The 24,496-nt window shown below is 39.3% G+C and overlaps 1 protein-coding gene across 3 annotated transcripts in view; it reads right to left on the bottom strand.

Moving 5' to 3' along the window:
• Positions 1-24,496, bottom strand: part of MCU (mitochondrial calcium uniporter) — a 201,848-nt gene that overhangs the window by 160,906 nt on the left and 16,446 nt on the right. Inside the window, exon 1 of one of the 3 annotated variants that reach the window (XM_030335309.1) lies at positions 8,248-9,018. The exons of the other annotated variants lie outside the window; for them this stretch is intronic. Coding sequence (XP_030191169.1) covers positions 8,248-8,283 — 36 coding nt within the window. The 5' untranslated portion in view covers positions 8,284-9,018. Of the gene's footprint in view, positions 1-8,247; positions 9,019-24,496 lie in introns of those variants that run through there. 3 annotated transcript variants of the gene reach the window in all.

Genomic DNA, 24,496 nt, shown 5'->3' on the forward strand with positions numbered 1-24,496 from the left:
CCTATAGTTTCACAAAATGTTACCAATGGCTGAAGGGCACACTGGATCTTACTGCATTATTTCTTTCAATTGCATGTGAGTCTATACGATTACCTCAAAATTAAAAGTTTAATTTAAAAAAAAATTTTTAATGCTAAACAAAAGATGGCAAAGCATATTGTCTGCCTATTACTATCATTTTCCCCCTGTCTCCTGTTAATGTGTCACTCTATCCCACTATTTTTTTTTAATTTTTTTTTCAACGTTTATTTATTTTTTGGGGGACAGAGAGAGACAGAACATGAACGGGGGAGGGGCAGAGAGAGAGGGAGACACAGAATCGGAAACAGGCTCCAGGCTCTGAGCCATCAGCCCAGAGCCCGACGCGGGGCTCAAACTCACGGACCGCGAGATCGTGACCTGGCTGAAGTTGGACGCTTAACCGACTGCGCCACCCAGGCGCCCCTCTATCCCACTATTAAACATGCATTCTTTTTATTTGAATCCTATAGTTATTTACCTAGCTCTAAGTCCATTTAATTGGGAGATGTAAAATCCTCATTTCCCCTCCACCTGTTTGCAAGGAAATTATTTTAAGCCTAGTTAAATATCCAGTACTTTAAATTTTTTTTTTTAAATTTTTTTTTTTTTCCAACGTTTATTTATTTTTGGGACAGAGAGAGACAGAGCATGAGCGGGGGAGGGGCAGAGAGAGAGGGAGACACAGAATCGGAAACAGGCTCCAGGCTCTGAGCCATCAGCCCAGAGCCCGACGCGGGGCTCGAACTCCCGGACCGCGAGATCGTGACCTGGCTGAAGTCGGACACTTAACCGACTGCGCCACCCAGGCGCCCCTTAAATTTTTTTAAAAATATCTTAGTAACTATTTATACACTCAAAGCACAGCGCTATCCAAAACTTCCAACAGAATTATGTAAGCTACATATATAAAGTTTATTTATTTATTTTGAGAGAGAGAGAGAGAGAGAGAGAGAGAGCAAATGCACATGTGAACAAATGGGGGGAGGGGCAGGAAGAGAGGGAGAGAGAGAATCCCAAGCAGGCTCCATACCGTCAACTCTAGGCTCGAACTCACAAACTGTGAGATCATGACCTGAGCCAAGATCAAGAGTTGGACACTTAACTGACTGAGTCACTAAGGTGTCCCCATATATGTAATTTTATTTATTTATTTATTTTTTAACATTTTTTTTTCAACGTTTATTTATTTTTTTTGGGACAGAGAGAGACAGAGCATGAACGGGGGAGGGGCAGAGAGAGAGGGAGACACAGAATCGGAAACAGGCTCCAGGCTCTGAGCCATCAGCCCAGAGCCTGACGCGGGGCTCGAACTCCCGGACCGCGAGATCGTGACCTGGCTGAAGTCGGACGCTTAACCGACTGCGCCACCCAGGCGCCCCTGTAATTTTAAATAGTCAAGTAGCCACATTAATAAACAATTTTAAAGGTAAAATTAATTTTAATAACATATTTTTATTTAACAACATGTCCAAAATATTATTTCAACAGGTAAATAATCTGACATGTAATTTATGATGAGGAGAACAAGGCAAGAGAATGGTAGCTAAAATTAAATCTCCTTACGACCCGCAGCTCACTGATAAATCCCTAAGGCGTGCAGAGTGTGACTTTACTTAAGGAACGAACCATGGCTGCCTTAATGTTGGTGTTTCATTAAAGACTAAAAACAACTTCATCCGCACAAATAGCCAGATCTTCAAGGTCCAGCAGACTCTACTTTCAACAAACAGAAATTGCTTAGAAACTTATGTTATGTCTGCCCCCTTCCCTCCACAAACCTGAAATATACAACCAGTCACTCCTCACAATCTCAGTACAGCTCTTTCTGCCCCTGGGTCCTGTCCCTGTGCTATAATAAAAGTACCTTTTTACCCATAGAATGTCTCAAGAACTTTTCCTTGATCATTGCACTCAGTGGCCTCCCATCGTTCACAGTTCCAGCGCATGTCGATTTGAACTAGGCACATTTCAGGTCACCTGTGGCTAGTGGCTACTATATGAGCACGGATACAGCATTTCACTCAACTCCTACTATCACATCTTATTTAGAAAAAGGTTTACAATGTTTAAAACCCTCTTTGAGGGGCGCCTGGGTGGCTCAGTCGGTTAAGCGCCCGACTTCGGCTCAGGTCATGATCTCACGGTTCGTGGGTTCGAGCCTTGCGTCGGGCTCTGTGGTGACAGCGCAGAGCCTGGTGGAGCCTGTTTCAGATTCTGTGTATCCCTCTCTCTCTGCCCCTCCCCCACTCACGCTCTGTCTCTCTCTGTCTCAAAAATAAATAAACATTAAAAAAAATGAATCATCTATTCTTGAATTCTGCCTATATCATTGGTCTTTCTTTCAACTACAAATGTACTTTCTCCTCTTTTTCACAAGACCCATCTTCAATTTGCCAGTCCTGTACTTCTCTTGTTTTCTAAGGTTTCTCAAAGACCACAAATAATCTCATATATACAAAAAGTTCTGAGTACCATGTACTTTTTTTTTTCTGGGATAATTCTATGCTCCCTTGTAGGTTCTTCTCCTTCCCAGACTTAGACTATCCTTCATTGGTGTCATTTTTCATCCTTCAAGTCAAAAGAGGTTCTTCACTGGAAATGTGAACAGGAGGCAAGCTGTGCTCTCATGGCCATCTGTTTTATCACCATTAAAGAAGAGTAGCAACCCTATCCTTACCTTTTCCCATCAGTCCACAGTTTTAAAATACGTTTTTGTTGTCTCAGTAACTTTAGAAGCCTCATCACACTTTTTAAAAACTTTTTTGAATATTTATTTTTGAAAGAGAAAGAGAGACAGACTGTGAGTGGGGGAGGGGCAGCGTGAGAGGGAGACAAAGAATCCGAAGCAGGCTCCGGGCTCTGAGCTGTCAGCACAGAGCTGATGCAGGGCTCAAACTCACCAACTGTGAGATCATGACCTGAGCCGAAGTCAGACGTTTAACCGACTGAGCCACCCAGGCGCCCCAAAGCCTCATCTCATTTTAAGCTCATTCTGCTAATACTCCAAGGTCACTCTTGAGTATATATCCTCCTCACTGGCCTTCTGTAAATGTCTGTTTTAGATCTGAGTAAAGCAAAGAATCTCTTTTGCAGCATGCATCGGCCTTTAAAGGACCCTCCTCTGGTTCTTACTCATAATTTCCAATTAACATCATGTGTTTTTAAGGGTTCTCTTTCCTTCTTGAACCACATTCCCACAGTAAGTCTCTATTCACAGATAACCATTTCTTTTTTAATTTTTTAAATGTAACTTCCAAAGTAATTTCTAAATTTTCTTCAACAAGCATATTTTACCATTATAATAAAAAATTAAGGGGTGCCTGCGTGGCTCAGTGGGTGAAGCATCTGCCTCACGATTTCAGCTCTAGTCATGATCTCATGGTTTGTGAGTTCAAGCCTGAGCTGACAGTGCAGAACCTGCTTGGAATTCTCTCTCTGCACCCCCGCTTTCTCTTTCAAAATAAATTTTTAAAAATAAACTTAAACATGTTCTTAAGTTTAAAAAATAGGTCCCAGGTTGCTTTATTTACCTTCTGTGAAATTACATTTTCAGAAAGGCTTGTCAATATTGAGTAGATGCTCCAATTTAAGCTAAATGAGACTATTTAAATTCACCTTTCACCCAATATATATATTATATATATGTATATATATATGTATACATATATGTATATAATATATATATACACACAAATATATATATACATATATGTGTATATATGTGTGTGTGTGTGTGTATATATGTGTGTGTGTGTGTGTGTGTGTGTGTATATACATATATTTGAAACATATATTGTTTCACCGGGTAAAATTGACTGAGTGCCTATGAAGCACTAGCCTATATATACTTTTCATATATTATCTCATTTTATCTTTTCTTTTAAGTTGATTTATTTTGAGAGAGAGCGATGTCGGAGGGACAGAAAGAGAGGGAGAGAGAATCCCAAGCAAGCTCCACACTGTCAGCACAGAGCCCAGTGTAGAGCTCGAACTCACAAACTGTGAGATCATGACCTGAGCCAAAACCAAGAGTTGGACGCTTAACCAACTGAGCCACCCAGACACATCAATTTCATTTTATCTTTACCACAATCTTTCAAGGTAGACTTTATCCATCTCATTTTAAAGATGAGAAGACTGATGTTTCAAGAGATTAAGGTGGGGGTGCCTGGGTGGCTCAGTCGGTTAAGCATCTGACTTCAGCTCAGGCATGATCTCACAGTCTATGAGTTCAAGCCTCATGTTGGGCTCTGAGCTGACAGCTCAGAACCTGGAGCCTGCTTCTGATTCTGTGTGTGTGTGTCTCTTTGTCTCTCTGCCCCTCCCCCGCTCATGCTCTGTCTCTCTCTGTCTCAAAAATAAATAAAAAAGAGAGAGAGAGAGAGAGAGAGAGAGAGAGAGAGATTAAGGTGGTTTGTTCAAGGTCACCCAAGGAGGAAATGGTACATTTTGAAACCTAGTCTGGCACCAAAGCCTGTGCTCTTTTCAACTCTTTCTACCTTTCTCTCAGCACTCCTTATAGATTCTATTTTAGTTTTCCATTTAATATCAATAAATTTAAAATTAATAAAGAGTATAAATGCTCTTACCAAAAGATTACATCCATATTAAACCCACTAAATGTAAGGAAAAAAATCAAAAGAGCAATTTTGGTCTCATGGTAGCTCCCTCCTATAATTTAATCGAGCTAAGAACATATTTAACAGTAGCCTTCATTTGACTACAAAACATGGCACATATGACAGCTACGTAAACCCTTCTCACTATCCAGTTAAACCAGTTATGAATTCTTTGAATGCCCAAATTCCTTTTGAGGGAGGGTAAAACAAATATATAATCTAAATGTTATGTGCAAAACCTTGCAATACTAGGTACAAATATTTCTTAAAACCTGGTGAGAGAGAGTGCTTAAGGAGTGTTCCAGAAGCCAACAGCCTTTGTTCGACACATTTAGTAGCTGCGGTTTTCCTGCTCAATCAGATTTCCATAGGAATTAAAGGGATTTAATTCCATTCACCAGATCCTATCACATTTGATCTATATTAGTAGCCCTTTGCAATTTCTTCCACTTATCTGTCTTCAAACATCAACAACTTCCATTTCAATTTTTTAACAACATGACTTTTACTCCCTTTATGACCAATACTTAAAAAAACTAAAGGATACTGAAAAGGGCACATGACTGCCTTCTTTGGAAAAAAAACTCTCTGAGGGGTGCCTGGGTGGCTCAGTCAGTTAAGTGTCCGACTTCGGCTCAGGTCATGATCTCACAGTTTGTGAGTTTGAGCCCATGTAGGACTCTGTGCTGACAGCTCAGAGCCTGGAGCCTGCTTCGGATTCTGTGTCTCCCTCTCTCTGCCCCTTCCCTGCTTGTTCTCTCTCTCTCTCTCTCTCTCTCTCTCTCTCTCTTTCTCTCTCTCTCTCTCTCAAGAATAAACATTAAAAAAAAAGACTCTGAGTTATCAATCTGAAAAATGAATGAATGATAGATTCATAATAAAATAAAGAAAAGCTTAAAAAAGATGCCTCAACTCTTACAACTCAACAGAAAGACAAACAACCTGATTTAAAATGGGCTAAGGATTTGAATAGGCATTTCTCCAAAGAAGATATACAAATGACTAATAAGCACATCAAAGTATGTTTGACATCATTAGTCATTAGGAAATGCAGATTAAAACCACAATGAGTTACCACTTCACACCCACTAGGATGGCTACAATAAAAAAGACAATAACAAGTATTGGTGAGGAGCAAGGAAACTATAACCTCCATTCATTACTGATAGGATTGTCTTTTAAAAAAATGTTTATATATTTGAGAGAGAGAGAGAGAGAGAGGAAGCAAGGGAGGGGCAGAGAGAGAGAGAGGACGGGAGGGAGAGGGAGGAAGTAAAGGAGGGACAGAGAGAGAGAGAGGGAGAGAGGAAGTAAGGGAGGGGCAGAGAGAGAGAGAGAATCCCAAGCAGGCTCAACGTTGTCAGTGCAGAACCCCATGTGGGGCTCAATCTCACAACTGCCAGATCATGACCTGAGCCACCCAGGCACCCCAAGTGGTGCACTTTAAAAAATAGTTTAGCAGCCAGACGTTTAACCCACTGAGCCACCCAGGCGCCCCACATTCCTGTGGTTTTGAGATGGCAGCCAGTAGCAATTCAATTTGCAGGCTTCTCTGAACTCATGAAGTAGAAGAATGAAGGTTCTCTTATCCAGGGCCTTTTCCTTCAGGTTGAGTGGGCCAATGTGCCCATCCCAGAATCAATTTACTGCTACCAGAGGAATTCCACGTATAGACTGGCTTAAACTGGGGCTCCTGAACCAACCACCAGCAAGGGGAATGGAATTATGATTGGCTTAGACCAATGGCTTTTTAACTCTTTCAACTGCAAGCCATGTTAAGAAATATATTTTACATCAAGACTCATACACATACGTAGACACATATTCAGACAAGCTAACAAATATTCTGTGAAACAATAGTCTTACTATACACAATGCACTCTGATATTTTCTTATATTACATTTAGTATTTTTTAAGTTGGTTGCCACTCTACTAAATTGATTTTCTGACCCTTTAACAGGTCATGTTTGGCCATTTCAAAACCACTGGCTGAGGCTAATCATAGCTCACACATGAGGCAAGTGTCAAATTCAGAAACCATACTACAGCTGCACAATAGGGAAAAGGTGAAATAGTTACTGCGGCCTCAGCCGTTAACATCCATTAATATCACCTACGGTGCACTTTCACATTTTCTTATATGATCTTACTAAAGTAGTATCGGAAATGTCCATTGGATATACACATAAGGGAAAGAGGTTTTGTCTTCTCATTTTCAAACTATGTTAAAAGTCCCTGCACATGTAGGATAATCATATTTAGAAACTGTTCAAATGGATGTAATCTCTGCAGAGCACCTACAAGTATAGTCATCAGTTACCACTAGAAAGGACAAATAGGATGAGTTTTAAAAGAAAGCCAAAAAGCTATAGTTGGAGCAGCGGTTCTCAACCAGGGATGTTTGGCAATGTCTAAAGATATTTTTTTTGGTTATCACAAATGGGGAGGGGGTGCTACTAAACATGTTACAATGCACAGGACAGTCCCCCTTTCACAAAGAATCATCTTACAAAGTATCAGTCGTGCCAAGATTGAGAAACTCTGCATAGAATATTACCACCTATAGTCACATTAGTCCATCTAAAGTCCAAACACCCCTGTGCAGTAGGAGCATATTAGATACATAAGGACTATCTGTTCCAGTTTGAATAGGAAGTGGAAAATGTAAAAGAGAGTGAGCAAAACGCAGAGTTTACTTTATTCAGAGTAGCAATTGTTCTGCATTCCAAGGCAAATTTATCTCATTTGTTTGTGGAGTTGATTTCTAAAAAAAGACTAGAAAACAGTTTTCTATCACTTCATTATATAATGCAATTCTTTAATAGGAAAGATCTATCAATGCAGACTTGAGGCTGGAGTCTTTTGTTATTCTGAAGCAGTCACAAGAGCTAGTGCAATACAAATCATCATAACCACACAAAACATGGTTCCTGTACATCAAGGTGAGGAATAAAGAAGGATTTCTTTCAAGGCTCGCTAGATTGAGGCACTGGAATGAAAACAGAAGGCTTTATCCCACCACTCACTGGACATGCAGAGATATTTCTTATCTTTGCTAGAAACCTCACACTGTTCTCCTCCTAAATAGAATATAAATAATTTTAGTCACTCCATAATATCCAAGAGCTCGTGGGTTTAATAACACAGAAATATCCTCCTTTTCTCCACACCTATAATTACATCCCTACTCTCAACAGGACATCTCAGGGGAAGAAAAAGTAAGATGAGTGTCTTCACACTTCTGGTAAAACAAAACAAAACAAAACAAAACAAAAATATCCTCTCCTTTACAATCTCATCTACACTCCTTCTCACTCACCACACTACAGCAACATCAGCCATCCTGCTGTTCCTCCAACAGGCCAGACTCATTCACCATCCTGTGCCTCAGACCCGCATCCCAATTCCAAACCGCGGCCTTTTGACCGGTCCACCCTACTAAAATATTCCTCACCCTTAATGTTACATGGATTTCTCCTTGTCATTTAGGGCTGAGCTTAAGTTTCTTGACCTCAGAGTGGCTTTCTCTGACTACTCAAATCCAAATTAACCCTGCAATCACTCTCTACCATATCAACTTTTCCATGGTTTATAACTACTTAGTACCTTTAAACCGCTTTCCTTGTTTGGAAAATTTCTCATCTCCTAAGTCGTGCCTTCCCAAAACATAAGTCAGAAATTCACTTCCTCAGCCTCTTCTGTAAACAGGAAGTGGGTATGTGACCTACGTTCTCCCAACCAAACACACTCACATGACATTTCAGTTAGAAAGCAAGTGATATAATGGAGACACCATGTTTAGTCTATTCTGAAGTATATTTCAGAGAGATATACCTTCCTTTCAGAAGGCGAAATGACAGATGTCCTAGCAGTTACATCTCATACTCAGCACAGACAGTGCAAATTCCAATACCTGTTCTGCAACAAAAGAAGTAATATCTTCAATGATGGAGCCCAGTGTTATAATTTAGGCATTGTTCCTAGCTAAGCAGTCCCCAAACTGATTCTCCACTTTCCCCTAAAGAATCTATGAGCTATGTAATACCCTTAATTTTTTTTTCCTCTGCTTTAACTAACTAGAATGGGATCCACCACTTGCAACTAAGATATCTGATTCATTCTTCATAGATGTTCTCATAAGATTCTTACTGTCTGATGTTTTCTTGCTAGTTATTTTATTTATTGGCTGTCTCTCCCCACAAGAATATAAACTCCATGAGGACAGGGACATTTTCTATCTTCATCCTTTAGACCCAGTATTTAGAGTAGTAGTGCTGCATATGCAAGAGGCACTCAATAAAAACTCCAAAAGTTATTTACTGCTACATAAATGTAAAGTCAGGAACCAGCTGGAAGAAAGTCAAAGTATCACTGCTGTAGGAGTTAAGAACGAAAAAAAGGATCAATGTGGACTAGAGAGGTCAGAGATACTTCATGAAGAAGACGGCACTTGAGTACTGAAAATATAAACTAGAATCCATCTTTCTGCAGGGGTGCAGAAGGGGAAACACATGCCTTCTAAAGGATGAGACCAAATGAATGGCACTGGGAATAGTGTGGCAAACACAGAAATACAAGATTGAAGAAAAGCACGTTGAGCTCAGTGGGAAATATCTTAGATACGCAGGATGGGCAAGATTATGAATGGCTGTGAATGGTAGTCCTGGGAATGTTGTATTTGATGATGTTTCAAGAACACTAATCCTCAATGAGCATTTTCATCTATTCTTTATCCTAGATGTTATCTGCTATGTAAAACTACAACAGCTACCCACACATTTTCTACAGCATTCCCTCTCCAAACACTGGTGCTCTATATTTATCTGTTCAAGCTGACTACTTGAGAAAGAGATTCTTATAATTAATCCTCTTGTAACCAAGTGAATACCCAATTTAAAGATAAAAATCTATTACCAAAATGGACTTTATTTCCCAGCCCCATCCCCAAAGTCGGGTTTTAACATTTGTCTCAAGTCCATTTACCCTCTAGTCTGTGAGATATTACACTGGTACTAGGTACATGAACTAGAGTTTTGAGAATTTTGTTTTATTTTGTATTAAAGTAACATAGTCACTCAGAACACAGAAAGACAATTTTATAAACAGACCTATTCAGATAAAATCTTTTAAGAATCCAGAAAATCCAGGGCATCTGGGTGGTTCAGTCGGTTAAGCGTCCTACTCTTGATTTTGGTGTAGGTCATGATCTCACAGTTCATGAGATTGAGCCCCATGCTGGGCTCCATGCTGACAGCACAGAGCCTGCTTGGAATTCTCTCTCTACTCTCTCTCTCTATTCCTCCCCTGTTCATGCTCGTGTGCTCTCTCTAAAATAAATAAACATTAAAAAAAAAAAAAAGAATCCAGCTAATACTATATATAGCTAACAACTATAAAAAGGCTACATAATTCTATTTTATGGTCTCAAATAAATCAGAAGGGACTTGACAAAGATTCTTATGTTGTTGGTTTTGGAAAACAAGTTAAATATTACTAACTATACATATAGTATACACACACGCGCACACACACACACACATACACACGCTTTGAACCACCAACCCCACTACTGATTTTTTTTTTTTAACGTTTATTTTTGAGAGGGACAGAGAGAGAGATAGAATGTGAGTCAGGGAAGGGCAGAGAGAGAAAGAGAGACATAAAGAATTTGAAGCAGGCTCCAGGCTCTGAGATGTCAGCACAGAGCACGACACAGGGCTCAAACCCACGAACTGTGAGATCATGTCCTGAGCCAAAGTCAAATGCTTAACTGACTGCGCCACCCAGGCGCCCTCCCCCTACTGACTCTTTATCTCATAGAATAAATGTACTAATATGTGAGGGTACTTACTACAATGTGCACAGTGACAAAAAAAAGGGGGGGGGGAACAATCCATCAACAAAAGATTAGCTACATCAACAAATGTACAGCTGCACCAAAAATTAATCTCATTTAGGGGCGCCTGGATGGCTCAGTCAGTTAAGCATCCAACTTTGGCTCAGGTCATGACCTCCCCATTAGTGAGTTCGAACCCCACTTCAGATTCTGTGTCTCCCTCTCTCTCTCTGCCCTTCCCCCACTCACACTCTGTCTCTCTGTCTCTCTCAAAAATAAACATTAAAATTTTTTTTTAAATAATCTCATTTATAATGGTATATTTTATACAGCCAATAAATGAATGCTTTAGTGTTGTACTACTTGATGTGGAAAATATTGTACTAGTTATTATTAAGTGAGAAAATAAGATGCAGGAAAGAATGCATCGTATGATCCAATTTTATAAAAAAATTAAAATAACTATACATATGCATGTACGCCTGGAGGAGTGTATGTGTACTGATAGGCAGACAAAAAATAGATAGGATGGTGATTCAAGTAAGAGGGAAAATATGAAAAGATATATACTATACAGTCACTTTGGAGCAAAATGAGAAGTAAAAGGAGAAAGGGAATTAGGCAAGACAGGAAAAAATTGATCTATTCACAATTATATAAAAATCAATATACATAGAGAAATTGGTATGTCCAAAATAAAAACAATATGAAAGGGGCGCCTGGGTGGCTCAGTCGGTTAAGCGTCGGACTTTGGCTCAGGTCATGATCTTGCAGTTCGTGAGTTCGAGCCCCAAGTCGGGCTCTGTGCTGACAGCTCAGAGCCTGGAGCCTGTTTCAGATTCTGTGACTCCCTCTCTCTCTCTGACCTTCCCCCGTTCATGCTCTGTCTCTCTCTGTCTCAAAAATAAATAAACGTAAATAAATAAATAAATAAATAAATAAATAAATAAATAAATACAATATGAAAATAAAAAGGTTATCAGAAACAACCTAATCTAACCTTCCAGATGATTCACCCGTCACTTCTTCAACACTATGTGCCTAATTTGCCCAACAGGGACAAGGGTTGGTATCTCCTTTCCAATAACAGAGCTAGTAACAAAGAATCCATCTAGTCCCAAGGATGCCCATTCCATTTTAAAGCTGATCTAATGAGAGAACTTCTTCCATGTGATTAACTGAAATTTGCTTCTCTGTAAGAAGGAATAAATCTAATCTAACCTCTATTTATATAATTGTCTTCACAGAACTAATATTGTATTCACTAAGCAACATCTACAGGCAGTCTCTTGCTTTTATACATAATACAGCCCTTAAAATGTGCCTGTTGAAACTACAGACTCAGACTTAAATAATTTAAATGTTAAAAAATGACCTGGGGCACCTGGGTGGCTCAGTCAGTTGAGCATCCGACTCTTAATCTCAACTCAGGTCATGATCTCACAGTTCATGAGATTGAGCCCCGTGTCAGGCTCTGTGCTGACAGTGCAGAGCCTGCTTAGGATTCTCTCTCCCCTTCTCTATCTGCCTTTCTCTACATATATAATTAAACAAACTTTTTTTTAAAAAAGACAAACTGAAAAGAAAACTGCAACCCGATCACAAAGGCTTTTCTTAATACCCAACTAGCGCCTAAAAATCACAAAGAAAAAGATCACTGTAAGAGTCAAGGAATAGGAGCTTTAGTGCACAGCAAAAGGAATTGCAGTTCTTTAAAAAGATGTTCAACTTCACTCACTTAATGCAAATTAAATCTACACTGAGATACAATTTTTCACCAATCAGACATAGATCCAAAAGTTTGGTAACACACTGTGTTGGCAAAGATGTAAACAGATAGTAGTTCTCATACTTTCTGCTTTTAGGAACACATTCTATAATCTCATACAGGAGCAATAATGAATGCACAAGGTTATTCACTGCAGCAATGCACATAATAGCAAAGGACGAGGCAAAACTTAAGTGTTTAACAGAAAGGAATTTATTTTCCTAAAAGTATAGCATATCAGCACACCTATGTGAAAGATTCACAAGGTATGAAAACATCATTTAGCAATTCTGAAAGAAAAGTCTAGAAAATAATTATTTCTATATTTAACTTTTTGAGGAACCTCCATACTGGTTTCTAGAGTGGCTACCCTATGACCCAGTAATTGCACTACTAGGTATTTATCCACAGGATACAAAACTGTTGATGCGAAGAGGCACGTGCACCACAATGTTTACAGCAGCACTATCAAATAGCTAAACTATGGGAAAGAGCCCAAATATCCATCGACTGATAAATGGATAAAGAAGATGTGGTGTTTATATACAATGGAATATTACTCGGCCATCAAAAAGAATGAAATCTTGCCATTTGCAACAACGTGGATATAACTCTGGTATATTATGCTAAACGAAATAAGTCAGAGAAAAACAAATATCATATGATTTCACTCACATGTGGAATTTAAGAAACAAAACAAATGAACATAGGAGAAGGGAAAGAAAAATAAAATAAAAACAGAGGGAGCCAAACCATAAGAGACTCTTAAATACAGAGAACAAACCAAGGGTTGATGGAGGGGAGGTAGGAGGGAGGATGGGCTAAATGGGGGATGGGCATTAAAGAGGGCACTTGTTGGGATGAGCCCTGGGTGTTACATGTAAGTGATGAATCACTAAATTCTATTGCTGAAACCAATACTACACTATATGTTAACTAATTTGAATCTAAATTTTAAAAGAAGAAGAAGAAAATTATTTCTTAATATTTCTGGTTACCAAATCTAGAGACTGAAGGATGGGCTTTCCAACAGCCTTAGAAGAATCTTATCAGCTTTCACTGAAATGGTAAAAGGGATCTTGAGAACAGCATCTCAAACAGATGGACTTTAAGAGATGCTTTAAATAACTTTATTGTAATTTGAGGCTGTTACTTGTGAGTGTATAAGAACATGGTGAGGGTGGTATCCAATTCTGTTCACACAGTAACATAGTACAGAAGGATCATCAGGTGAATATAGGTTTTTTAATTTCTTTTCCAATTTTCCTGAAACTTGTCTCAAGAGGAAACAATGTTTATTCTTCTTTTTAAAGTTTATTTATTCATTTTTGAGAAAGAGACTGTGTGTGTGTGTGTGTGTGTGTGCGCGCGCACAAGCGGAGGAGGAGCAAAGAGGGGGAGAGAGACAGAGAGAGACAGAGAGAGACAGAGATAGACAGAGAGAGAGAATCTCAAGCAGGCTCTGCACTGTCAGAGCAGAGTCCAACATGGGGCTCAAACCCATGAACTGTGAGATCATGACCTGAGCCGAAATCGGACATTTAACTGACTGAGCCACCCAGTGCCCCAAGAATGTTTATTCTTTAAAATTCTGGAATCTGCCGCCAAAAAAAAAAATCTATTTTGAAATTTATATTGTAAATACAAACAGTGATATGGCTACTCTTTGGAATATTAAGCTGCCATCTAATGTTCATGACAAGTTTGTTAAATATTTGGTATAATGCTAAGCAAAGGAAGCAAAATATGGTTTTATGCTGTATTTAAAGATGAACTACTCTTATCAAAAGTGAGATGAACTCCATAAAAAATGTCTGGAAAGAAACGCATAAAAATATTAACAATGGTTGTTTCTGAGTAGCACTTTCTCCTTCCTTCCATTTTTCTGTATATTTTATTTTTCTGTGATTTGGTACTTATATAGTAGATAAAAGCTTTTTTAAAGTGAATAATAGGGGCGCCTGGGTGGCTCAGTCGGTTAAGCGTCCGACTTCGGCTCAGGTCATGATCTCGCGGTCCGTGAGTTCGAGCCCCGCATCGGGCTCTGTGCTGACCGCTCGGAGCCTGGAGCCTGTTTCGGATTCTGTGTCTCCCTCTCTCTCTGACCCTCCCCCATTCATGCTCTGTCTCTCTCTGTCTCAAAAATAAATAAACGTTAAAAAAAATTTTTTTTAATAAATAAATAAATAAAAATTAAAAAAAATAGTGAATAATAATAACATCACACACAAGAACACAAAATTAAGTTTATTTTTGTTCTGACAAACTTGTTGGTACTTATTTAAAATGTAGCTATAAAAAAAATCTCTTATCTTCCCCCTCACTTTTGCTGTGAATATTAAACTGCTCTAAAAAACTGTTTTGATTTAAAAAATTCTAGAAGATAAACATTTCCTAAAGTCAAAAGTGATGTAACAAAGCAAATTAAGCTTTCATAAGAGAAAGGAGATTTTTCACTCATGTCCAAAAGTGTTACGGCAGGAAATACTGCAAATTTTAGTTAAAAACACGTCCAAGAAAGTAATACACTCACAAAGAGAAACAGACTTTTTCTCCATTTCTGAACTGTCTGCAGGGAAGAAGTGGCAGCTTTCAGTTCAAGCCACTCTCTTCTCTGACCTCTGTGAATCAAACCCCAAAACAAAAATGGGTTATTGTGGCTACCCAAAGATTAACTTGGAAAATGTAATGTTGCCTACTGTGTTTTTAACTGTTATTACATTACAATTTTATTTGTAAAAATACTTACATGTAAAAAAGAGAGAAAGAAAGAAAAGTCTGGCAGTAACTACAACTCAATCTTGCTACTTCATTGTAATTGTTGTCGATGCCTAGACCAAGGCAAGTGGAGGGCTGAATAAAATACAAAAAGGCAGAGGGGATGGATCAGGTGGTGAGGCAGTAACCGAGATCAAGTGGGAAAGGCAGCATCTAATTTATAAGAAGTCATACACTTTTTAATGACAATAAACCAGTATGCTAAGTTGATCTATAAATTTTAGTTTTCATACAGGAAAATGTCCTCATAAGCTCATTTTGATCTTCAAATAAAATGTACAGGTTGTTTTCTCATTACTTATCATAGATCCTCAAATTCACAAAGATGATACTGTGAGAATAACACACTACCAAACACACACTTCACCATAAATATTGTTGAGTTCCTCATTAGAAGCATAAGTGAGCAATAATTTCAAGTTGCAATTACCAGTGACAAGGATTAAACCGATTTGTCTATAAGTTTCACAGATAATTTTATTTCAACCAAAACAAAATGCTTCTTTTTCAGGCTCCAAAGGAAATACGACCATTACCCACAGACAGACTACACTGTCTGGAAATAGCAGCAATGCATCACTATAGCAAGGCATCAGTCAGGTATAAAAACTCTGTAGTGTATATTGGAAATCATCTCAGGACAACCAATAAATTAAATTTGGGGCGCCTGGATACCTCAGTCGGTTAAGTGTCCGACTTCAGCTCAGGTCATGATCTCACAGTCCATGACTTTGAGCCCCCCCGTTAGGCTCCGTGCTGACAGCTCAGAACCTGGAGGCTGCTTCAGATTCTGTGTCTCCCTCTCTCTCTATGCCTCTCCCTTGCCTGCAGGGAGTGCATATCAACGTGAAATGTTGGAAGTGCTAAAAAACAAAAAATAATAAAGCAGAGTAATGGAGAAAAGGAGTGTTGAGTAGATGGGGGAAGACTTCAGTTTTATACAGGCATACTTCATTTTATTGAGCTTTGCTTTACTGCATTTCAGATACTGCATTTTTTACAAATCCAAAATCTGTGGGTCCCTGCATCAACCAAGTCAATCGGTGCCACTTTTCCAACAGCATTTACTCACTTCATGTCTTTGTGTCCCATTTTGGTAATGTTTGCAATATTTCAAATTTTTTCACTATTATACTTGTTATGTTATCTGTGATCAGTGGTATGTGACGTTACTACTGTAATTGTTTAGGGGCACCACAGTGAACTTAATGGATAAATGTGTAATGTTCCGACTGCGCCACTAACAGGCCATTCCCCTGTCTCTGTCCCTCTCCTCAAGCCCACTTATTCCCTGAAATACAGTATTGAAAATAGGTCAGTTAACAATCCTACAATGGCCTCTAAGTATGCAAGTGAAAGGAAGAGTCACAAGTCTCTCACTTTAAATCTAAAGCTAGAAATGATTAAGCTTAGTGCAGAAGGCATGTCAAAGCCGAGATGGGCTAAAAGCCAAGCTTCTTGTGCCGAATAGTCAGCCAAGTTGTGAACACAAAGGAAAAGTTCTTGAAGGAAATTGAAAGTGCTACACCAGTGAACACATGAATGATAAGAAAGTGAAGCAGCCTTATTGCTGATACGGGTAAAGTGGTCTGGATACAAGATCAAACCAGCCACAACATTCCCTTAAGCCAAAAACTAACTCAGAGCAAGGCCCTAGCTCCCTTCAGTTCTATGAAGCTGACAGAGGCGAGGAAGCTGCAGAAATTTGAAGACAGCAGAGGTTGGTTCTTGAGATTTAAGAAGTTGTCCCCATAGCAAGGAAGTGAGGCAGTAAGTGCTGGTGTGGAAGCTACAGCAAGTTTTCCAGAAGATCCAACGAAGATAATTCATGAAGGGGGTTATAACAGATTTTCAATGTAGATGAAAACAGCCTTCTATTGTCAGAAGACGTCATCTACAGTGTTCACAGCCAGAGAGGAGTCAATGGCTGGCTTCAAAGCTTCAAAGGACAGGCTGACTTGTTAATGCAGCTGGTGACTTTAAATTGAAGCCAATGCTCATTTACCATTCTGAAAATCCTTGGGCCCTTAAAAATTATGCTAAATCTACTCTGCCTTTGTTCTATAAATGGAATAGCAAAGCTTGGATGATAGCACATCTGTTTAAAACAGTTTACTGAGCATTTTAAGCCCACTGTGACACCTACTGCTCAGAAAAAAAATTCCTTTCAAAATATTACTGCTCACTGACAATTGGTCACCCAAGAGCTCTGACAGAGATGTACAACAACATTGTTTTCATGCCTGCTGACACAACATCCAATCTGCAGCCCATGGATCAAGAAGTCATTTTGACTTTCAAATCTTATTATTTAAGAAATACTTTTCAAGGGACACCTGGGTGGCTCGGTTGATTACTCATCCAACTTCAGCTCAGGTCACTATCTCACAGTTCATGGGTTCGAGCCCCATGTCAGGCTCTATGCTGACAGTTCAGAGCCTGGAATCTGCTTCAGATTCTGTCTGAAGAGGTCTGAAGAGGTCTCCCTCTCTCTATGCCCCTTCCCCACTCACGCCCTGTCCTTCTCTCTATCTCTCAAAAATGAATAAACATTAAAAAAAAATTTAATAAAAAAGAAATACTTTTCAAAAGCTATAGCTGCCACAAATAGGGATACCTCTGATTGATCTGGGTAAAGTAAATTGAAAACCTTTTGAAAAGGATTCACTATTCTAGATGCCATTAAGAATATTCATGATTCGGGGCGCCTGGGTGGCTCAGTCAGTTAAGCGCCCGACTTCGGCTCAGGTCACGATCTCGCAGTCCGTGAGTTCGAGCCCCGCGTCCGGCTCTGTGCTGACTGCTCAGAGCCTGGAGCCTGTTTCAGATTCTGTCTCCCTCTCTCTCTGCCCCTCCCCCATTCGTGCTCTGTCTCAAAAATAAATAAATGTTAAAAAAAATTTTTTTTTAAAAAAGAATATTCATGATTCATGGGGGAAAAGGTCAAAATATCAACATTAATGGGAGTTTGGAAGAAGTTGATTCCAGTTCTCATGGATGACTTTGAGAGGTTCAAGATCTCCAAGGAGGAACTAAGTATAGGTGTGGTGGAAACAGCAAGAGAACTAGAATCAGAAGTGAAGCCTGAAGATGGGATTGAACTGCTGTAATCCCATGGTAAAATTTGAAAGGATGAGGAATTGCTTCTTATGGATGAGCAAAGAAAGTGGTTTCTTGAGATGGAATCTACTTCTAGTGAAGATGCTGTGAAGATCATCGAAACAACAACAAAGAATTTAGAATACTACATACACTTAGTTGATAAAGCAGCAGCAGGGTTTGAGAGCACTGACTCCTGTTTTGAAAGAAGTTCTACTGTGGGTAAGATGATATCAAGCAGCATCGATGCTACAGAGAAATCGTTCATAAAGGGAAGAGTCAGTTGATGCACCCAAATTCACCCTATTGTCTCATTTTAAGAAGTTGCCACAACAACCCCAACCTTCAGCAACCCCCACCCTGAGCAGTCAGCAGTCATCTACACGGAGGCAAGACCTTCCACCAGCAGAAAGATTACAACTCACTGGAAGCTCAGATGATGGTTAGCATTTTTTTAGCAATAAAGTTTTTTTAATTAAAGTATGTACTTTTTTTGATACAATGCTATTGCGTACTTAATAGACCACAGTAAAGTGTAAACATAACCTTTATACGCACTGGGTAACAAAAATACATTCAATTCACTTTACTGTAATATTCACTTTACTGCAGTGGTCTGGAACCAAACGCACAGTATCTTCAAGGTATGCCTGTATAGGGAGATCATGGAAGATATCTGAGCAGACCTGAGAAAGATAACAAATAAGCAAGCATGCAAGTATTTCAGGAAAAGAGCATTCTAGTCATAAAACTGCAAATGCAAAGATCCTGTGAGGTGGGTGGATATCTGGCATGTTTGAGGAACACTAAGGTCAGTGTCACAAAAATGGAGTGGGCAAGGGGAAAGCAGTAGCAGGTGGAGGTCAGACAGGGAATGTTCAGCAGTGGGGAGCTGGAGCTGGCTGGTACCAGCCGATAAGAAGATTGTTATGCATTCCAGAACTTTGAATCAGCCATAGTGAGAGTGAGTAATTATACCACAGAAGTAGTCAGATGTTACAAATCAGTGGCTGTCCCCCCTCTGGAGATCCAGTTTATCAGCACAATGCTGCCTATAGGCCACTTTATTTTTTTTTTTTTTTTTTTAAATTTTTTTTTTTTTTCAATGTTTATTTATTTTTGACAGAGAGAGACAGAGCATGAACGGGGGAGGGGCAGAGAGAGAGGGAGACACAGAACCGGAAACAGGCTCCAGGCTCCGAGCCATCAGCCCAGAGCCTGACGCGGGGCTCGAACTCACGGACCGCGAGATCGTGACCTGGCTGAAGTCGGACGCTTAACCGACTGCGCCACCCAGGCGCCCCTAGGCCACTTTAAATACTCTATATTTTGCTCTGTGTGAGATGAGAAGCTACTGGAAGGGTCGTCATCTGTCTGGTATCATCATTCCCACTGCCTGAGTTCTGATCACAGAGAAAAAGGGCAAAAGCAAGAAGACTAATTTGGAGGCTGCTGGCATACTAGAGATGAGATATGCTAGTGGTCTAACTCAAAGCACCAATGGTGAGAATATGAGAAGTCAAATTCTGAATATGAAGAGCTGTGCTGATTTGAATCAGCATGTGGCAACAGTTACCAAGCTTCCAACCTACAAACCAATGATATCTACCTCTAGTCTAAATATGTCATTCCTGGTTCTGAATTAAGACTGTTAGGTGGATTTATAAAGAGCTTCAAGAAGTGCAAAGAACCAATAAGGAGTCTTTGGTGCACATTATATATCTTCAGCTATCAACGATTCTATTATCATTCCAAATGATCAACACAGATGTTTACTGAGCACCTGTTATACATAAGGTACTGCAAGGGATACAAAACAATCTATACTCCAAGCCCTCAACCTCAAGGAGGTTACAATCTAAAAATTTAAGCGAAGGGGCTCCTGGGTGGCTCAGTCAGTTAAGCAGTCGACTCTTGATTTTGGTTCAGATCATGATCTCACAGTTCATGGGATGGGACCGCATTCTCTCTTTTCTCTCTCTCTCTCTCTCTCTCTACCCCTCTCTTTGCTCACACACACTCGCTCTTGCTCTGTCTCAAAAAATATGCTTTAAAGGGGTGCCTGGGTGGCTCAGTCAGATAAGCGTCTGACTTTGGCTCAGGTCATGATCTCATGGTTTGTGGGTTCGAGCCACGCATCAGGCCCTGTGCTGACAGCTCGGAGCCTGGAGCCTGCTTCAGATTCTGTGCCTCCCTCTCTCTCTGCCCCTACCCCACTCATGCCCTGTCTCTCTCTCTCTCTCTCTCTCTCTCTCTCTCTCTCTCTCTCTCTCTCAAAATAAATATTTAAAAAAATTAAAAATAAAAATAAACTTTAAAAAACAAAGTTTAAGCGAATGCATCTATATATAAAAAGAAATATATTCAAGGCAGTGAAAATACCAAGTGTGTAGTAGCCCTAAGGAGTTTTCTATAAACTGGGATAAGGAGGGGGAGGAAAAAATCACTGGACTTAATGGATAGGATGGGACTGGGAGAGAAAAAGGAACAAGTAAGGGCCTTCCAGGCAATGGATCTGAGAAGCGAAAGAGCTAGGTAAAGATGGGAACGCACTTGGTGGTTCAGGAGTAGCCTACTCGAGGCATTCAGGAGCACTGGGAGACAGAGATTACAACTGTGGCGTATGGAGACCTATAGTTGAACTCTTAACTGCATCACTTACTTGAGCATGTTACTTAGAGCCCTCCGGCCTCTATTTCCTCAGTGGCAATTACTTTATAGGACAGAATTAAGTAAAATTATGCCTGTACAGTGCTTCACACAACTTGGAAATTAGTAAGTAGTCACTGGTGATTAAAAACAACATTCTCATTAAAGATGGAAAGACAGATTGGAATTCCATTATGGAAGACCTTGAATATCCGACTAAGGAATCTGCATTAAACCCTGTAGGTAGTGGCAAGCAAAGTTTTACGTGGGGGAATAATTTGGTGAGATTTTACAACTATAACTCTGGCACGCAGATATAGAATGGATCGCTTACAGAGGAAACACTGGAAGTTGAGATGCTATTTAGACAAAAGTCTAGATATACAGTAAGAGTTTCAACATGGGTAAGGATAGTGATAATGGATCACAAAGTGCAAAGGGTGGGATACTGAACTGTGTATGCTGAAGACATGGTTAAGATGGTAAGTTTTATGTTATGTGTTTTCACCACATTTTTTTAAAGGGTCAGAAAGGGAAAGTTAACTCAAGTAACTAGAAGAACCAAAGGTACCAATAAGGAAAAACAACAACAACAACAGTAAAGTCATGAAAGGGGGCTCTATTTGGGAAAAGGACTCTACATTCTGGTTAGGTTTGAGGTGATGCCGTGAAAGCCAAAAGAACATGTAGAGTATACAGAGATACAAGACTGAAGCTCACTCACTGATCAGTGGGAAGGAGAAACTTCACCATGCATAAACATACTAATACACCCAAGTCACAACTACTTGGCTTACCAGTCTTTACTGTAAGGTTAGAAAGGATGGATATATGACTTGGGGACTGTACTTAATACAGACTGAAAAGATGTCTTTTCTGAGCCATACCCAAAACCTCAACCTACATTATTCATCTTATAATACAAATAGGACTGTAACAGATCCAATAACACAATGCCACTTTGATAATCCTTTAATTCAGACACTATATATTCTAAGATGTAAGGCTAATTTGTTCAGTGTGTTCTCCATATATCCCTTAAATATTAGCAGTGAATTTGTGCATGCATGTGCTTTTTCCAGAATTGCTAACATTTTCGTATACTTTTTTCTGAATAACATGAATATAGAAAAATATATAAGCTTGGTGAACTTTCATGAAGTAAACACATCCATATAACCAGTACCCAAAACAAAAACCAGAACATTACTAGTACCCCAGAAGGCCCCTTCATACCCCATTGCAAACACTTTCCCCAATCCCCAACAAGGCTAATCAATCTCCTGACTTCTGACACCACAGATAGTTTAACCTGGTTTTGAAATTTATGTAAATGCAATCAGAGTTATGCACTCTTTAGTGTCTGGCTTCCTCCACTCAACATTATATTTGTGAGATTCACACATTATCATATTATTGTATATTGTATTCACACATTTTGAATGTGTATGTTTGTTCATTCTGATCAGTATTTAATGTTCATTGTTTGATTATGCCAGAAACTTATTTACCCATTCTACTGTTGATGGGCATTTGGAAAATTCCAGCTTGCACCATTACAACTCGTCCTGCTTATTAACATCTTGTCCATGTCTTCTGGTGAACGCACACACACAATTCTGTTGTGTATAACTCTAGGAGTGAACATGCTGAGTCATAGAGCGTACAAGTGTTCAACTTTAGTAAAACAACTAATGAACTTTAAAGGAAGGAATACTTTAAGATCTTTATAGGGAAATTTGAATGATTAATGATTTATCAGAAGGTGCTGATGAAAACTACATCAAAAATGACTTCGAGGAGGATAAACATATTTAAGTAGGATTGTTGAACCACCTGGCTTCCCAAGAAGGCAACTTAGTTTAGGATATTGTCACCAGCAATTTAGAATGTGACTATAACACTTAGAAGTAACCAAGTTGGGGGTGTCTGGGTGGCTCAGTCGGTTAAGCGTCTGGCTTCGGCTCAGGTCATGATCTCACGGATTGTGGGTTCGAGCCTCACATCGGGCTCTGTGCTGACAGCTCAGAGCCTGGAGCCTGCTTCGGATTCTGTGTCTCCCTCTCTCTCTGCCCCTCCCCTGCTCACGCTCTGTCTCTGCCTCTCAGAAATAAATAAAAACGTTAAAAAAATGTTTCTCATTAAAAAAATTAAAAAAAAAAAAGAAGTAATCAAGTTTGCCTTGTTGTTTCTGGAACTGCTGATGCTGAAAATTCAGAAACAACTCAAGAGCCATTACTATCAATAAGGTAAAGTAGCCACTTTCCCATCATGTACAGAATATAAATGTCACAACTCTGCAGCAGTTAAGCCTGTACCCATTGAATCACACTCCTGGAATATAAAAGGGACTTCAAAACTAGTCTAACTTTCAGGTGGTCATATCAATGCCTTCTAAATCAGTGAACATGTGAACAAAACTTCATTTAATCCTGGAACAGAAGAAGATCATTAGGCAAAAACTAAGGGAATCTGAATAATACACACTGAATAATACACAAAAAAGTAACATGTTACTTCTAATGTAACATGTTAACCATAGGGGAACTGGAGATGGGGTGTATATGGGAATTCTGTGTAATATCCTTAGCCATTTTCCTATAAATCCAAAACTGTTTAAAAATAGAATTTATTTTTAAAAATCCACTTAAAACTCTGCAACATAATCTGCAGATTGTAATACACCTGCTAAACTCCTCTCAGAATGCAATCCAAATGCGTTTTAAGAGCTGTCAGACACCCACGCATGCACACATACACACACATACACTCTTTCCATCTATGGGCTTAGACACATAGATATATGAGGGAAGCATTCTATCTGTGCTGATTTTGGTTTTGCTCCCAGCTATAAAATAATGAACAAGGCTCAGACTTCCTTTCTTATTCCAACTAAACTTTTTGAATATATAGGTTTTTAATGATTCATTAAGAAGCAACCCCCCCAGTTAATCTTCAAACAAGAAAATAAAAGCATCCAAACTCCAAGTAACATCAATTCTCCAATAAATCACATCTTTGTGGTTTAAATCGTTGAGTCTTTTTGCTTCTACTTCAGAGGGAATAAAGTGAAAAGGCTGTGCCTTACAGTTAGTAGTGAAAACAAGTAGCCCCACTATGGTGTAAGACCTAGTAGAAGGAACCCTGGGCAAAGAGGCAGGAGACCTAGCTTCTGGTTTCAGTTCCACCACTGTCTTCTCTGTGACCCTTGAACATTTCCCCGAACTTCTCTGATTCTCAATTTCCATGATCTCAAGTTCATTTCAACTTTAATACTTGTTCCATGAATAAAGAGGTCCTTTAGTTATCACTTCTGGGAAGATAGCCTAGTTAAAGCTTTTATCCTTATCTGTTCTATAAAATCAAGTATCTAGAAAGAAAAATAATATCCCGTTATGGAATGAGTGTTTAGTCCCATGGGGGGTGAGGAGTAGGGGGATATAATAAAAGAAAACAAGTTGAACAGCCATCATGGCTTTCCATTCCATTAACCTTGTATTAGTAACCCCACCACCATATATATTGCAAATATTTATTTGCTAGACAGCATTATGACACAGGGCTTGGCTTTCTTTTTAGAAGACTATTGGAATTCACCTGTGGTTCCAACAAGTTTATATCTAAACATATCTTGAAGTCTGTTTCTTTTATAGAAGGAACTGGCACACTTTTTCTTAAAAACCCAGATAGTCTTAGGCTTTGTGAATCATACAGTCTCTGTCACA

Source organism: Lynx canadensis, chromosome D2 (genome assembly GCF_007474595.2).
Source record: "Lynx canadensis isolate LIC74 chromosome D2, mLynCan4.pri.v2, whole genome shotgun sequence".
NCBI classification, from domain to species: domain Eukaryota; kingdom Metazoa; phylum Chordata; class Mammalia; order Carnivora; family Felidae; genus Lynx; species Lynx canadensis.